The 19,034-nt window shown below is 34.5% G+C and overlaps 1 protein-coding gene across 12 annotated transcripts in view; it reads right to left on the bottom strand.

The window, feature by feature from the left end:
- Positions 1 to 19,034, bottom strand: part of LOC115222488 — a 961,211-nt gene that overhangs the window by 25,534 nt on the left and 916,643 nt on the right. For all 12 annotated transcript variants that reach the window (XM_036498862.1, XM_036498853.1, XM_036498859.1 and 9 more), the window contains 2 exons: positions 17,657 to 17,806; positions 3,817 to 4,035 (listed from right to left, as the gene is read on the bottom strand). In XM_036498862.1, coding sequence (XP_036354755.1) covers positions 3,817 to 4,035; positions 17,657 to 17,806 — 369 coding nt within the window. The remainder of the gene's footprint in view (positions 1 to 3,816; positions 4,036 to 17,656; positions 17,807 to 19,034) is intronic.

The following is a 19,034-nucleotide window of genomic DNA, read 5'->3' as shown; positions in this document are numbered from 1 at the left end:
TGATGATGATGATAATTATAATAGTTTCAAATTTTAATACTAGGCCAGCAATTTTGAAGGGGAGGGGTTAGTCAATACTATCAACCATAGTACTTCACTGGTACCTTCTGGAGGATGAAAGTACTTCGCTGGTATCCTGAAGGATGAAAGGCAAAGTTGATCTCAGCAGGATCTGAACTTAGTACATAAAGAATTGGAAGAAATGCTATAAAGCATTTTGTTCAATGCTTTAATGATTCTGCTAATCATATAATAATAATAATAATAATAATAATAATAATAATAATAATAATAATAATAATAATAATAATAATAATAATAATAATGATAATAATAATAACAACAACAATCTTTTCAAGACCTAAAATTTAGGTGGTGGATTACTTGCTTACATTGGCCCCATTGCTCAGTTGGTACTTGTTTTATTGACCCTAAAATGATGAAAGGCAAAATTGACACCAGCAGTATTCAAACTCAGATAGTAAAGCTGAAAGAAATGCTGCTAAGCATTCTGTCCAGTGTGGTAACAATTTTGCCAGCTCATCCATGATGATGATGAAAAATGAGGTAGAAAAAGGAGGAAAGGAGGAGGTAGATGATTAAAGTAGATCTCTTTCCTTATACCAAAAGTAACAAAATCAATAGGAAGATCCAGGCAAATATGAGATAAAGGTTAAGAATGAATGTATGCTCTGCTAAAAGCTCCACTCATATATCTAACACACATCTCAGATAGAAGTGAATAAGACACCTTGAAAGAAGGGAATATACTGATTATATTGCTTGGTTGTAGAAGAAAAACATCAAAGAGAATGACAAAAAGATACTATAGAAAGATTGTTGGCTTTCTTTAAGTCTCACTTCATAGTAATGTAGTTACATTTCTAATAATAAAAAATGAAATTGCAGAGAATGTAAAGAAGTTATGATAATAAATTTAATCATCGTTTCATACCATATTAATAACTGCACAGTAATCTGCTAATTTATCTATTCTTGCATGAGAAGTATTGTTGCACATGTTAATCCAGAGACAAAGAAGATCATGAATTATGTTGCTGCTGAATTGTGACTGACTGACACACATGAATACATACATACATGCATGCACCCCACCACACACACACATACATACATACATACATACATACATACATACATACATACATACATACTTACATACACACACACACACATACATACATACATACATAAATACATACATACATACATACATACATACATACATACATACATACATACATACATACATACATACATACATACATACATACATATCTGACAAGGAATGTTACAGGTATCTAGGGGTGGATGAAAACAAATCTTGCAACCTGTAACAAAACACATGTCACTAAAGAATATTACAGCTGAATAAAGAAAATTTGGATATCAAAACTCTGTATTCAATAAAACAGTGACTCACAAATTGTTTGCATACCAACATTTGGGCTGCTTGATTGGATGCTTGATGAAATCCCAGCCATTGATGTGAAAACCCGAAAAATATTAACAAGCATACATAATTTTCACATAAACAATAACGTAGACCAGCTCTACCTAAAACAAAAACAAGGTGGCAGAGTCTTAACATCGATCCCAAATCCCTTTGAATATCGTATCATATCCCTTCGGCAACATCTTTTAACCACCAAGTTATGAAGTGCATCTCTTGACCAAGTTTGCATACATGAGGCTGATAACATCACAAAGCTTTGAAGGCAGTTCCTTGAACAATATTTTTTGTCTGATAACCTAGAATACATGCCCAAAGAAGTTGCATGACTCTACTGCGACATATCATCAGATGAAAGGACGAGCTTATATCAGCAGACTATGCATAAAATATGTTAGTAGAAAGCTCTAAGATATTAGTAACATTAATCATCAAAGCAATCTATCATGGACGAATAGCCGGATTACTACCTCCCACTTTGAAGGGCATGTGTTTGCAATCCAGGAACAGGAAATATCAACCAAGTACCTGATGTACAAAAGGGATAGAGATGCAGGACAAAACAGTAAAATGTGACACCTGATGCAGACTTTGTGGAGTTAACACTGAAGATATCACCCACAGCATAAGCAGTTGTTCGAAAATGTCATCACGGTATTATGACATGCATACATACATACATACATACATACATACATACATACATACATACATACATACATACATTCATGCATGCATACATACATACATGCATACATACATACATACATACATACATACATACATACATACATACATACATACATACATACATACATACATGATGGCTGTCTACTTGTTAGATGAGCATGACCATTGCTGGCAGATATGTGTCAGCAATGTCCTTGCAAGGGTTTTAAATTGGGTGCAGCTTGGGCAACATTTCAATGACTCTCACTACCAATACCAAAAAACCCAAGGACAAACTAGGTGCAAGATTTCCAGCTCAATAAAGCAGCAGGTTTTATCTATAAGTCAGCCTTCTCCTAGAGGAATGCCTTGACAAAGACCAGGGCTCCCTCATTCCTAGTGGGATTGTTTGTTCAGTCAATCTTCATTTATCTGTTATTGTTGTTGAAGAAGATGACCAAGGACATCAAATGGAAGAAAAAGATGGAACATGGTCTGTCTGGCTGAGACCAATCAGTCTGATGCATGTTTGGAAGGCTCTACCACAGATTGGGTACTGGTCGTCTGCAGGAACTGAAAGCAAAGTGTTGACTCTGGACTTGCACAGTTAATTTTCCTTTGTGCCCCTGCAATTCTGTTCCATTTGTAGGAGGTAGAACCTCTGCTGGTGCTACGTCTTACAAAGGATTATGGTGCCTTTGGACACTAACCATTTGTATGTCCTGGCACATGCATACATACACACACACACACACACACATACATATGCATACTTACATATATGCACATATGTACATACACATGCATACACCTATACATACACATACACATAATCATAAATATACATATATATACAGCCACACATATATACAGGCTAACAAGATTTATTTTGAATCCTCACCCATCATCTTTTACTTGAATAGCTTGATTAAATTGACTTAAGAACTTGACAAGTACTTTACTTTCTCAACCATAGAAGCATGATGGTAAAGTTGACCTTGATGGTATTTGAATTAAGAACATGATTGTGGGGTGCCCTGGTAACCATTCATTTCAAATTGAGGTAAAATTATGCAACAGATAAGGACATAACTTAAACTTCTACTCAAATGGTAAATGGCCAACCTAAATGGGTCAAACATGCACAGTAGAGAACTTGAACTAAATAACACATTATAACTTGTCTGATGCTCTGTCAATTCCTCCAATCTACATTCAATTTGCACTGTCTTAGAATAGGAAAGACAACTGAGATATTTCTAAGATCCCTCTCTAACAAACAGTCAACATATTTTATGAATTGTTACATAGTATGCATGAACATATATAAAGGCACTTAAATACTCATAAACATACAGTCATACATTCACATGTAAAGACCAATATGGAACTAAGCTATGGCAGACTTTGTATCATTTGTTAAAAAGTTGTCTAATTAAAGAAATTTTAAGTTCATTTTAGGTACTATTATAATATATAGCCCTTCAAAATTACTTTGCTAATGATATAGTAAAGCAAGTTGAATATTTTTCAATAAAAAAAAATGTGAAATGGAAGAATCCCCATAGAAACCATTATTATTTTAATTAATTGATTGATTAATGAGTGAATAAATGAATTTATTTATTAGAATTTAACAGAATTTAGATAATTTCAAATTGCAAAATAATTACCTTTTCGTTGTAGAGTCGTCTTGATGTGTCAAAAGACTGTATAAGTGTTGTCGTGTGACCTAGGAATAGTGCGTAGCAGGTGGCGCCACTAAGCATACTAAGAATTGTGAGCCAGGTATCAGTCATATTCTGCGGTGGAAACCGGCCATACCCTATACACAGCATGTGTGATAAAGCCTTGAAAAGAGCCCAAGTATATTGCTCAGCCCAATGTGCTTCCTATCAGGGGACAAAGGTAAAAGAAAAATAGAAGAGAAAAATAATCAATATTAATTAATTATTGTTATATTTCAAAATGCAGAATTAATCAAATGCAATAAACACAAAATTATTTAATATAAGGAAGGTGATAAAATGTAATTAGGCATTTCTGTCGCAAATACAGAAATATGTATCAACAGATACACAGAACAAAATCTGCTTCATACTTCACCAAACTGTAAATTAAACAAAAACAAAAATAATGAATCAGATATCAAATAGTTCATAATAAATGACATGTATACGTGTAATTGTTACTGGACTTGTAATGTAGCTTTCATGCAAGAATAATAGAATATCTTTTATGCAATTGTAAATGAAAATATTGTAAAGTATTTTTTAAATAATTTTTACTGAATACGTTAGAATATATCTTATACATAATTGTTGAAGAAAGATGCAATGTATTTTTATATAATTGTCACTGAATATGTTGTCATGTACCGATGATGTATTTTTTTGTTAATTGTTACTAAATGTGTTGTAATGTATTCTTTATGTATGTATTACTGATTATGTTGTAATGTATATTTTGTGCAATTGCTACTCAAAATGTTGCAATATATAGATCATTCATATATGTAATATTAATTTGCTTGAACATATTTTTGAACATGTATATTTTACCAGAATTTTGTATATTAAGAATATGTCACGAGAGTGAAAAATATGTTGATAGTGAGATAAACAGACAGATAAATAGACACTTTTGAAAATATTCTACCAAAAAGAATCACTTATTTTGTATTTGTATGTCCAAATGGGAAAATGTCAAGGAATTTGGATCTTTTGACAAAGGGCTAAATAAATAATGCAGTACATTGAAGGACTTAGGTAAAATATCCAGGGACATGCTCTTTATGAAAACCAAAGAGTAAGTTAGATTCAAGCATTTGTATATTAACTCCAACCTCTCAATTTTGTTTTGAGGCTGTATAAATTCTTGGTTAATTCTCTATTTTCATTCTTTTATGTTATCATGCCACTCAATGTTTATTCAACAAAAATCTGTACATCTGCAAGTCATCTTTGTCAGTCACTTAGACTACAAATCACTGAGGAAATCCATTGATATGAAATGCTTCTTGAGTTAGCCCTGTACTGTAAATATTAGAGTCACCTTTTACTGCATTGCCCACATTCTATTTTATTTTAATTAAACATCATGATTGTCTCCTTATACTTTCTTGATCCAAATTAATCATTAAGCTAGTGATTCTTTCTGCTCACCATGTCTGTAATTTTAATTAATCAACAATTTCTTGACTCACTATAGTATGTTAGCACAGATTTTACCAATATAGTACATACATATTGCATTTGACATCAACAAAGATATTAAATTTGAGATCTGCTCTTACATCAAATATGATCAAGTCTCTAATCTTAGGTACACAGGATATTACTGAAACTCAGAAAAGCTATATTTGAAAATAGATATGAAGGAGATCATCACAAGAGAATCAGGAAATCCTTAGTTCAAAGTCATCTCTTTGTTTCTAAATATCAGAAATATATTCTACTGGAGGTAGAATAATATTATCCACATTGGATAACATATAGTTATATAATAATTATAATTTATCAAAGCTAAACAGAACACTGAAGAAGGAGGTTATGTAAACAGTGTTTGCAGGCATCTAATTCCGTTATGGATTGTAAGATAGTGCATATAAAAGCAATGCACCAATGATGGAGACTGCGAGTGGCATAGCACTTGATGCGGGAAGTAATTGATGAGTTTGATTATTAAGATGACCTCATCAAATATGATCTTACTGAGGTCATTGTTAGCATCCACATGAATAGAATAATTTTAGTCCTCTCTACATTGATACCAAAAGGATTTTCTTTTCTCCTAAAGTTATAAAGTATGTATCATCAACTTTTCCATGAAGAAATAATCTTATTACATCTTTTAAATATTCATTTCTATCACTATTAACATTATTATAGCCTTCTTCTGAATTGTATTATTAATGTTCCATTCTGAAGGTTAAGAACTTTCAAGTGTATAGATTTCAAACATATAGAAAATATTTGAATTTTCCTTAATTTTCAGCTGGCATGTAACGAATCCAGTGGTTTACAAAATTGTAGCAAAGCCAGCATGTATAAAAGCCAGTGACACTCTTATACAGTTAGTCCTATCATCTATTAATGAAGACAAAGATTTTATATATATTTAGACATTGGCATGTTTGTGTGGTTAAACAATTTGCATCAACTATGTGGTGTGCATCACCTTAGGCAAGTGTCTTCCACTGAAGCCCTCAGCTGACCAATATCTTGTGAGTGAATTTTGTAGATGAAAACTGCCCAAAAAGTGTTTTATTCATGTATGTTGTGCGCGCACATGTGTGTGTGCGTGCACGTGTGTGTGTGTGCACGCACGTGTGTGTGTGCACGCACGTGTGTGTGTGCACGCACGTGTGTGTGTGCACGCACGTGTGTGTGTGTGTGTGTTGTATGTGTCTGTGTTGCATGCTTCACAGCAAAAGAAGTACAAAGCAACAAATGGTAATGTTTGTTGTAACAAATCATTTGTTGGCTCGGTATTTTTCTAGCCATGTGAAATAAAAACTTCTTTACTTGAAATACAAACAACAGTTAGTGATAAGAAGAGCATGATGTAAATACATTTAACCCTACTGAAAAAAAAACCCAGACATTAGACCACACAAAATAAATTATATATATACTTTTTCATTAAAAACACAGTCTCATATCCAGAAAATGGATATATAAAATGCACTTGTTTATTTTAATGTATGTACCTTGAATAATTATTTTCCACATTTAAGCTGTGTGTGTGTGTGTGCGTGTGCAAGTGCGTGTGCATGTGTGTGTTATTTTCCTCCCTTCTTACTCTGGCCCATCCTTTTGTTCCCTCTGAGTCATATATATATTTCCCCCTTCCCATATAACTTTCTCCTTCCTTTTATCTCCCTACTTTCTCCTTACTCTCCTTATTCACCCCTCTTTTTTCCCCCCTCATTATGTTTTCACCAACACCTAACACATGCACAAATGTATACACGTACCACTCCTCTGCAAACTGACTAGTCACCCAGTAAGAAGATACAGGCTACAACAGTTATAGTCCTGGACGCTAAAACTATGGAGGATTTGCATGGGGACTTTACAAGGTGGCTGGAGTGCTACAACAAGTGCATTGAAATCAGAGGGTCCTACTTTGAAGGTGATTTGAGTTTTGTAGTTCTTTGAAATTAATAAATATCTTTCCCAGAAAAGTCTCAAAACATCCAGAATGCATCTCTTATGTATGTACATATATGGCAGAATCATATATCAGGTCATTAAGAGTGAAATGTCTGATTATCTTATGTACCAAGTTTGACAGTCATTAACTCTAACATCTTATCCTGACAATTCTTTGTTTTTACAACATTGAAGAGTTTCATCATCACTTTTTGAAATGCAATTCATGATGTCTGATTATATTGTGAATTTTCTCTTATAAATCAATTTTTGTGAATTCATGGATAGATCAAAAATTCATATTGTTTATGTATATGAATCCTGTCATGGAACCAATGCATCCCAAACAGCTCGAAACATCAATGAGGTGTTTGGTAAAGATGTGGCAAACAAGCACACTGTACGTTGATGTTTTGAGAAGTTCCAGTCTGGTGACTTTACTCTTGAAAATCAGCCCCATGGTAGACCTGAGACCAAGGTGGATAATGATGAGCTGGAAACTAATGGAAGTGGATACATCTCAAACTACGTGCGAGTTAGCAGCAAGGTTTGATGTTTCAATTCCAACTAAGGTAAAGAAGCTGGACAAGTGGGTACCACACAATCTGAACGAGCATCAAATTACACATTACCTTGAAACTTGCTGTTCTTTGCTATCACAGCATAAATGTGAACCATTTTTACATCGTATTGTTGTGTAAAAAAATGTGTGGTGAAAAATGGATTCTTTTCAACAATAGCAAGCGTTCTGCATAGAGACGAAGTGCCAAAACACAATCCAAAAATGAATATTCACCAAAAAAAAGCTAATGGTGTTTGTTTGGTGGTCCAGCACTGGTGTCATCCACAACAGCTTCAAGAGACCTGGTAAGTCAATTACAGCAGATATATACATCAGCTATTTGGATGAAATGATGAATGAACTTGCAATTAAACAACTGAGATTGGTCAATAGAGATAATTCTCTTGCATGACAATGCTTGACCTCATGTGGCACAAAGAATTCTACTCAAGTTATAAGAACTGAACTAGGAAGTACTCTATTATCCTTTATATTCATTAAACCTTGCACCAACTATCATGTTTTCCAGGCATTAGACAATTTTTTTTGTAAGAAAAAAACTTCTAATCTGAAGAAGATACAAAAACAGCCCTTTGTGATTTTATCATGCCTTGATCTCCAGAATTATTTGTTGTTGGCATAAATAAAATGGCAAAATTGTGTTGATAATTTAGGTGCATACTTTGATTAACTACATTGCTTTTTGTTGCGATAAAGTAAAATAAACTTTCAGTTCAAATTCGGACATTTCATTCTTATTGACCTGATATATATATATATAAGTTGAAAATGCACTATATATATCATCATCATCATCGTTTAACGTCCGCTTTCCATGCTAGCATGGGTTGGACGGTTCAACTGGGGTCTGGGGAGCCGGAAGGCTGCACCAGGCCAGTCAGATCTGGCAGTGTTTCTACAGCTGGATGCCCTTCCTAACGCCAACCACTCTGAGAGTGTAGTGGGTGATTTTATGTGCCACCGACACAGGTGCCAGATATATATATATATCTTTTTTTACCTTTACTTGTTTCAGTCATTTGACTGAAGCCATGCTGGAGCACTGCCTTTAGTTGAACAAATCGACCCCAGGACTTATTCTTTGTTAGCCTAGTACTTATTCTATCAGTCTCTTTTGCCAAACTGCTAAGTTACAGGGATGTAAACACACCAGCATCAGTTGTCAAGCGATGTTGGGGGGACAAACACAGACACACAAGCACACATATATACATACACATATACATATATACGACAAGCTTCTTCAGTTTCCGTCTACCAAATCCACTCACAAGGCTTTGGTCAGCCTGAGGCTATAGTAGAAGACACTTGCTCAAGGTGCCACACAGTGGGACTGAACCTGGAACCATGTGGCTGGTAAGCAAGCTACTTACCACACAGCCACTCCATATATATAAGAAAAGGAATAAATTATCTTATGAACTTAGCTTACAGCTGTTTCTACTATAAGATGTGGTGGACTCATAGATGCATGGCTGAGTAACAGCTTATAGCTTTATCAGACTCTCAAGCATTATATATATGTATTTAAAAATATAAAGTTAGGTGAGATAAATAAAATATATTTATTTATAAATGTATATATATTTATTTAACCACGTGACTCCCATAGGATTATGACTGTTTCACAACCTTCTTCATATATTATTAATTTCTGTGTGGAAAACATTATACTTACATGTTTGCATTACTATGTATGCTTGGCATTGTACAATACAATTGTATATTCACAAATTAATGCAAATAAAGAAAGATGAGGTTTCTGTGACAGCTGCACAATTCTCTGAATTCACATCTTTTTTATTATATATATATATATATATATATATATATATATATATATATATATATATGTAGTCCCGGGTTGAGTCGGGTTAACCACAGTAATAAGGTACTCAATACATAGCAGAGTAATTAATTTATTTTATAGAAGGAGCTTCTACAGGACTAGAACTGTTTCATTCAAATGAAATCATCCAAATGAAATGTATAAATGCCAAAACTATTCTTGACACCAAGCTTCCTAATGATTTCATTTGAATGAAACAGTTCTAGTCCTGTAGAAGCTCCTTCTATAAAATAAAAATATATATATATATTATATATATATATATATATATATATATATATATATATATATAGGCGCAGGAGTGGCTGTGTGGTAAGTAGCTTGCTAACCAGCCACATGATTCCGGGTTCAGTCCCACTGCGTGGCATCTTGGGCAAGTATCTTCTGCTATAGCCCCAGGTCGACCAATGCCTTGTCAGTGGATTTGGTAGACGGAAACTGAAAGAAGCCTGTCGTATATATGTATATGTATATATGCGTGCTTGTGTGTATGTGTTTGTGTGTCTGTGTTTGTCTCCCTAGCATTGCTTGACAACCGATGCTGGTGTGTTTATGTCCCCATTACTTAGCGGTCCGGCAAAAAGAGACCGATAGAATAAGTACTGGGCTTACAAAAGAATAAGTCCCGGGGTCGAGTTGCTCGATTGAAGGTGGTGCTCCAGCATGGCCGCAGTCAAATGACTGAAACAAGTAAAAGAGTAAAAAAGAGTAAAAGAGTATATATATATATATATATATATATATATATATCTTTTATCTCTTTCTTTTTCTCTTGTTTCAGTCATTAGACTATGGCCATGCTGACGTACTACCTTGAAGAATTTTAGTCGAATGAATCAACCCCAGTACTTGTTATTGTCTTGTAAAGCCTGGTTCTTATGCTATCGGTCTATTTCATTGAACTGCTAAGTTACAGGGACTTAAACACATCAAATCCAGTTGTCAAGCAGTGGTGGGGGGCAAACACATGCACACAAAGACATGTACATATAAATATACATATATGTACACTGGGCTGCTTTCAGTTTCTGTCTACTAAATCCACTGATAAGGCTTTAGTCAGCCCGAGGCTTATAGTAGAAGAAACTTGCCATGCAGTGGGACTTGACCTAGAAGCATGTGGTTGGGAAGAAAACTTCTTACCACTTAACCATATGTGTGTGTGTAATGGAAGTCAGTTATTGTGATCACTTTCAAATATAGACCTTTTATGTAACAATTATCAGATGATAACTTTAAGCAGAGGATATAACAATGTTTTACAGATGCTTGGTACCTGTCAGTTTTAAAAATCAGTTGATAACATTAAACACACGACTTAAATTGGGAAGCACTCCGTCGGTTATGACGACGAGGGTTCCGGTTGATCCGAATCAATGGAACAGCCTGCTCATGAAATTAACGTGTAAGTGGCTGAGCACTCCACTGACACGTGTACCCTTAACGTAGTTCTCGGGGATATTCAGCGTGACACAGAGAGTGACAAGGCCAGCCCTTTGAAATACAGGTACAACAGAAACAGGAAGTAAGAGTGAGAGAAAGTTGTGGTGAAAAAGTACAGCAGGGATCACCACCATCCCCTGCCGGAGCCTCGTGGAGCTTTAGGTGTTTTCGCTCAATAAACACTCACAACGCCCGGTCTGGGAATCGAAACCGCGATCTTATGACCGCGAGACCGCTGCCCTAACCACTGGGCCATTGCGCCTCCATTCACGACTTAAATAAACAGCTTTCACAATGCATGTAAATATGTATATTTACTTATATAGTGATTCCATTGACTATATTACTTTCTATTTTTAAGACATTGTGTGTCATTTGAGGAAAATTTAGAGTGACAATGTAGAGTCACTTTCAGAAATAGTGATTTCAAGTTGTTACTTGATTAACAAGCTATTATTGTTGTTGATTATGATGATGACAATGAGCAGGAGGAAGGTGGCAATAACTGCAATTGTGTCAATGTTAATGATGAAGAAGACAATGAAAATGGTGTGCTTAATTGTGGGTCTCAAGCTGTTCCTGTCATAACTATCCCATCTTTATAGAGTATAATGTATTACACTATCCAAAGAGCCCCTTCCCTATTTCACATAGTTGGCTGTCAGTTCAGAGAGATTCTACAACTATTTCTACAACTATTTCTAGCAAGCTGAGTGGTGACATAGAAGCTCTCGTTGTTGATGTTGTGTTATTGACTGCTCTTCACTAATGATTTTCTATAAAACAGAAATGCTTATAGACAAGTCCACAGAGATATCAATCTCGTAAATCCAATCATTAATGGAATTATTTATATAAGGCTTATTTATTGAGTTGATGCAAAGATAATCCATGTACATTGGTATGTATGTGTGTGTATAAATGAATGTGTTTTGTGAATACTAGATCTATTGTGCATGCACAAACACACATGTATGTGTGAATGTGCGTATACATATATAATTATTTTATCATCATCATCATCATATAACGTCCGTTTTCCATGCTGGCATGGGGTTGGATGGTTTGACTGGAGACTAGCAAGCCAGGAGGCCACACCAGGCTCCAGTCTGATCTGGCAATGTTTCTACAGCTGGATGCCCTTCGTAACACCAACCACTCTGAGAGTGTAGTGGGTGCTTTTTACGTGCCACCGGCATGGGAGCCAGTCAGGTGGCACTGGCATCAGCCATGTTCAGATGGTGCTTTTTATTTTCCACTGGCACAGGAGCCAGTCTGGGCGGTGGGGCTGGCGTCAACCACATTTGGATGGTGCCTTTTTATGTGCCACCGGCACAGAGAGACAGTCAGGCGACTCTGGCAGCAACCCATACATGAATGAATGGTGCTTATCGTACACCACCAGCACTAGTAATGGCCACGACTACAATTTCCATTTGATTGGGATCTGATTTGATTTTGATTTACTTAACTCAATAGGTCTCCTCAAGCATGGAATGTCATCTAGTGATTCAAAGATACTTTTTAAATGGGCTGGTTATGCCACACTGTTGTAGGCTATGGCTGTGATCTCACTTTTCTTGCTGGGTCTTCTCAATCACAGCATATCTCCAGAGGTCTCGGTCTTTCATCATTGCCTCTGTGAGGCCCAACATTCAAAGGTCTATATAGATAATATAATTATACACACACACATATTTACGCATTATATATATATATATATATATATGTAATGTATAAATATATGTGTGTGTATAATTATATTATATATATATAATATATATATATATATATATAATATATATATATATATGTGTGTGTGTGTGTGTGTATCTTTATCAAAATTAGTGAGTCTTAAGCACATGCAATATATTGTTAATTTGTCTGCTTAATGTTATCATCTGATTATCATTATATAAAAGGACGTTTCAAAGTGATCATAAGTGTCTTCCACTATATGCATTACTATCTCTCTCTCTGTCTCTCTCTTTCTCTCTCTCTCTCTCTCTCTCTCTCTCTCTCGCTCTCTCTCTTTATATATATGTATATATATATATATATATATATATATATATATGGTGGCTGTCTGCTCCTTGCAGAGCTTGACCTCTTCATGTACCTATAATCCTTTTTACTAAAAGCACAAGGGAGAAGGGTTAAGTCGATTACATCAACCCCAGTACTCAACCAGTACTTAATTTATCAACCCAAAAAAAGAAGAAATGCAAAGTTGACTTTGGCGGAATTTGAACTCAGAACATAAAGATGGACAAAATGCTGCTAAGCATTTTGCTTGGTGTGCTAACAATTCTGCCAGCTCATCACCTTGTGCTTGCCTCTAGTTTGTATAATCACTCTTTCCTAGTGTGAGATCTTAAATGACTTTTGAGCTCTGAAAGATATTTTGAATAGCTGATCACATATATTGCAGCAATTTCTCATTTCAGCATTGGCTCTGTTTTCTGCTTGTTTTTTTTTTATGAATATTCAAGTACTGCTTCAATCTTGCATGTGACTTGCAGGTTTTTTTTTGTTTTTTTTTTTGACAGACACTGGATTTGGATTGAATCTGATCATTGGGAATGAAATTCCAGTAGTCCATGTATGCCTTACCCACATGGGAATGCTGGAGTAATCACATACCAGTGTGAGATATGCATACTTTTGTGTATAAAGAACATTTAAAGAAGGGATGAGAAATTCTTGCAATACTATTGATATCAATTTTCTTTTTACAAAATTTTCTTTTCATTTCAGCATACTTAACTCTGTTAAGCTCAAAATCTTTAATGCCACTCCAAATCATAGCTCTCCCCACTTCAGTATCCATCACAAGTTTCAAGGCTTTCATAACATAATTTAAGGCATTTCAAACTCAATTTTGAAGAGTCTTTGTATCTTTTCTTTGGCTGACTATTTTTGCTCTTTCCCTGCATAAGTTCACCAAAAAGCATTTGTTTGGGAATGCGCTCATCATCCATATGGATGAGATGATTTGTTCATTGTAGTTGATTCCTAATAAGCATAGCTTGGATTGACATGATTCTATCTTCAGCAAGAACCTCAATGTCAGGAATGAGTGAGGACCTGCTTATTTTGGGTATGTGGTGGAGACATTTCTAGTGAAATATTTTCAATATTTTTACTTGATGCATGTGTATTGTCTGAGTTTCAGAAGAATACAACAACGCAGAAAAAATAAATGAGATGTATACATGGTCTTAGTGTCAGCATTAATATGGCATTGTGACTAGACATTAGTTTCAAGGCTGTCAAAGGCTTTTGCTGCCCTTTGAATATGAGAAATGATTTTTGCATTTAGGTTTCCATCAACATGCCCAATGTTATCCAGATATTCAAAAGAAATGAAACCTTATATATATATATATATATATATATATAAAAGGGTAGAATTAATTAATTAATAATTAATTATTATTATATATATATATATATATATATATATTTTGCTGAAGAAGATTTTCTACAGCTGGATGTCCTTCCAATAACTAACTTAATCTGGTTTCAAGTGAGGCAACGTTTACCTGTTTCCAATCTTCTGTTCTCTCATGGAAGATTGGGAATGAAGGACACTGCTTGCATGACTAAGATATTTGACATTTGTTTATGACTATTATGTGATGTCAAGGCAAGAAGACAGTAACAGACACACAAACATAAACATATTTACACACACACACACTATACACATAATATATGTATATATAAAACATTTTCATAAGATATATATTATATAAATAAGAATAGTCTATCTATCTGGCACTCACTACACTCTTGGAATGATTGGCATTAGGAAGGGCATCCGACAATACAGACCAAGCCAAAATCAGACCGGAGCTTGGTTCATGATGCTGATATCATATTACTTCAGGTGTGGTTATGCCACATGGAGTTTGCTTCCCAACCACATGGTTCTGGCCCTACTGCACAGCAGCATGGGCAAGTGTTTTGTACTTTAGCCTCAGGCTGACTGAAGTCTTGTGTGTTGATTGGTAGATGAAAACTGAAAGAAGCCTATTGTGTGTGCGTGTGTGTGTGTGTGTGTGTGCGCGCGCGCGGTGTGTGTGCGCGCGCGCGCGCGTGTGTGTGTGTGTATGTGTGTGTGTATATATGTGTGCATGTGTTTGTTTCTGTGTTTGTCCCTAGCCACCATTTGACTACTAGTGTTGGTGTGTTTACACCCCCATAACTTAGTAGTTTGGCAAAACAGACTGATAGAATAAACACCAAGCTTTAAAAATGATAAATACTGGGGTTGATTTATTCTACTAAAAATTTCAAGCCAGTGCTCCAGCATGACCACAGTCTAATGACTGAAACAAGTAAAAGAAGAAAGAAGGTATATATTATGTTATTTTATATTACATAAATATAATGTAATATAGGATTCTGACAGACTCAGTATTTCCAGCTAATGAAGCAGAGTCTATGATCTGAGAATGTCATTTACAGCCAAATTATGTGCTTTCATACATTGTCTATGGCGATAATTATCACCTGAGACTATTTTCATTATGAAAGGCCTTTCCATGTCCACTTATTCACTCATATTTCATTCACCTCTATTTTGTGTGTCTCCAATTTATAATACATTTCCCCATATATATATATATATATATATATATATATATATATATATATATATATATATATATATACACATACATACATATATATGTATGTATATATATATATATATATACACATACATACACATATACTCACACACACACACACACACACATATATATATATATATAAGTATATACATATATATATATATATATATACACATGCACATATATTGAATAATAAAACATGCACAGTGTACACATACATACACACATGCACATGCTCACAGACACATATACATGACTCTTTTTTCTTCATATAATCATTCATATCCCAATTAATATAATTATATAATCTGAATACTAGGAGAGAGACAGATCTGGAGTAAAGCAGCTATCTTATTGATGAAGCCACAAATGATAACAAAATGACTATGATGAATCTAACAGATTGATTGACCAAACAATTAATCAAAAAATCGATTAGACAATTGTTTAAAAGGTTTACTAATTGTCTAATAACAACAAAAGAAAAGAAATAGACCAGGTGCAGATGTTTCTTATTGGCATAATGACCCTGCCAAGATACAACAAAGACTTTTAAAATTTTCATTTGATATTTTCTGCTGCACTTGTTTCTGATGTGGTCTTAGTTAGTTCATATTCTTCATTGACATTAATATTAGTAAAGATAACAGAGAAAGAAAGTAAAATACAGAAAAACAGTTGTTTAAAAGCAAAATACAGACATTTGTAAGATAAATGATACATTCAAACCCATAACACTCAACTACTGTAACAACATAATGTGAATACTCAGTTCTGTATTCATCTATTTTAACTAGTTTGATTCACTGGACTTCTTCACCTCTGTAACAGCACAACCCTCAAGGGTTTTAGTTAATAAAATTGGCTCCAGAACTTATTTCAATCAGTATTTTTTATCAAATAGCTAAGTTAACATTTTTGACCTACCAAACCCCAATTCCTGATGCTAGTTTACACACATGCATATATATACATATATAATCACACACACACACACACACACACACACACACACACACACACACATTCTGCCTATCAAATTCCTTCTCAAGGTATTAGTCAACCAGGGCTTGCAACATTTGTTCAAGACCCCAAGCAATAGGAGCAAGCTTGAAACAACATGGTTATGAAATGATTTCATAAGTACAGATCTATGCTTGTACCTTTGAAGAGGGAGATATGGCTGATATCTTAAACAGGCTGAGTGATTGCTGAGAGGTTCCCTTGTTGAATTGTGATGCTTTAGTAGTTTAATGAGGTGAGTAAGGAGTAAGTAAAAACATTTATAGAGACTTGGGTATTTGATAATTATTTTCCTTTATCTATCTTGGTGGATTGAAGCATAAAGTCAATCTCAGTGAGATTTTAACTCAAACTCATTATTACATATCATACATGATAAAAGTATTAGGTTGTTGGTGATAGCATTGAGTAAGAAATGAATGTTTGAGAGAAAGATCAACAAAGGAGCCTCTAAATTGTTAGAGTTGAGTTATTGGTCAATAACCTCTCTCTCTCTCAGATCACACCATGTTATCTTTAAATAGAAAGGACATGTTGGATAATATAGTTGTTAGATACAATAAGTTTGGGTACAAGATGGGAGAACCACAGCTGGAATGCTTTTAGTCAGAGTTTTCCTCAATCAAAATCTAGGTTTACGCACACACACAGACACACACACACATACACACACAGACACACACACACACACACACACACACACCACACACACACACACTCACATATGCACATATAGTAAGTAATTATTACATCAATTTAAGAACATACATTTTGTTGTCTTTGGAAATAAGACATTTCGTAAATTAAAATTTACCTGACCTGCAATTCTTCAATGGACACCCAACAATCTTTGGGGAAATCTTGCAACATGGGCACGAGGAACTGCAGGCAACCGTTCCAGTGACCAAGCAGGAACATCAGGCATATCAAGTTAAATATTCGCATAAACTTGCCAGCCAGCGCTAAGAACTGAAATTAAAAAAGAAATAAATTATTTTTCAGCAGTGATTTTTTTGTCAACTGTCTCTAAAAATAAAGAAGATAAATAAATGCTAAAAAAAAGTAATAAAGATCTGCCAAAATAACACTATAATAGCAAAATAGGAGAGAACAAACCATTATATTCTAAGACATGCTGGAATAAGAAAATAAACAGGCTATTCATGCAGTTTGGTAATTGACTATATTATAGGTTATTTATGGAAAGTGTGTCTATGTATGTGTTTGTGTGTATGTATATGTATGATATCCATCTTATCAAGTCATATATTCAGAGAATGCTCTACAACTGATTAGAAATGAGTAGGGTCCATGACAAATGCATTTATTAATCTTTTAGTAAACTTCTTTGACCTAGAAATGTTTCTGTGACTATTCTTCTCTTCCCTATCATCAATAATATTTGGCCATGAAGAGTGGAATACAAATGTATATTTTAACCAACTAAATCCTAACTGATAAGATACCGAAATACCTTCACTTTGCTCTGCTGAGAGGTTAGACAACTTCAGATTCCTTATAATAGTTAATAATAGTGACTTGTCACACATGAGGGTATAAACATCTTGTTATCTTAATTTTGTTATCAAATTCCTGTAGTTAAGAAATAATCGACACATTAAACTAAAAGTTTTTGATTCCAGTTATAAGATATGAATCTTGTTGACATATATATGATATCCTCTAGAGGATTTTGTAATAAGTTATTTAACATACTGGTCTTTGTCCGTGTAAGTCAAATACATGCCACTGGCCAGTTATTTCTCTTAGCTCATTTTGTTGAAATGCTAGGCCATTACTGTTTTCTGCTTTGTTTTGTATAAGCCTAAGTCCTTTGGCTAATGGAAATATGGTGGGACAATTGTCTTGCAGATGAAGTCTGTTGAGCCAGAGACATGTGTCCACAACTGTCCTCTCTCTAAAGCCTGTCCTTTTCCTTAATGATGTTAATTATGAGAGATTTTTAATCTTAAGATTATCTCCCCTTTTCAAGTGGAGCTGGTCATAATTGCCCTTTGGTAATTATGATACGTCCTCTAATGACAGAAATGATTTTTTAAAAATCAAAAAATTTTCCTGTAAGCATTTTAACATATTGGTATTTGTCTGTGGAATATGGTCAGTATAGATCTGAGAAGACCATAGTTTAAATGAGGACTCAATATGTAATTATGTAAAGTATATGATTTATTGTGAT

Source organism: Octopus sinensis, linkage group LG2 (genome assembly GCF_006345805.1).
Source record: "Octopus sinensis linkage group LG2, ASM634580v1, whole genome shotgun sequence".
Classification (NCBI taxonomy): Eukaryota; Metazoa; Mollusca; class Cephalopoda; order Octopoda; family Octopodidae; genus Octopus; species Octopus sinensis.
Note: the sequence above shows the minus strand (reverse complement) of the source record. Positions and strands in the feature narration are given on the sequence as shown.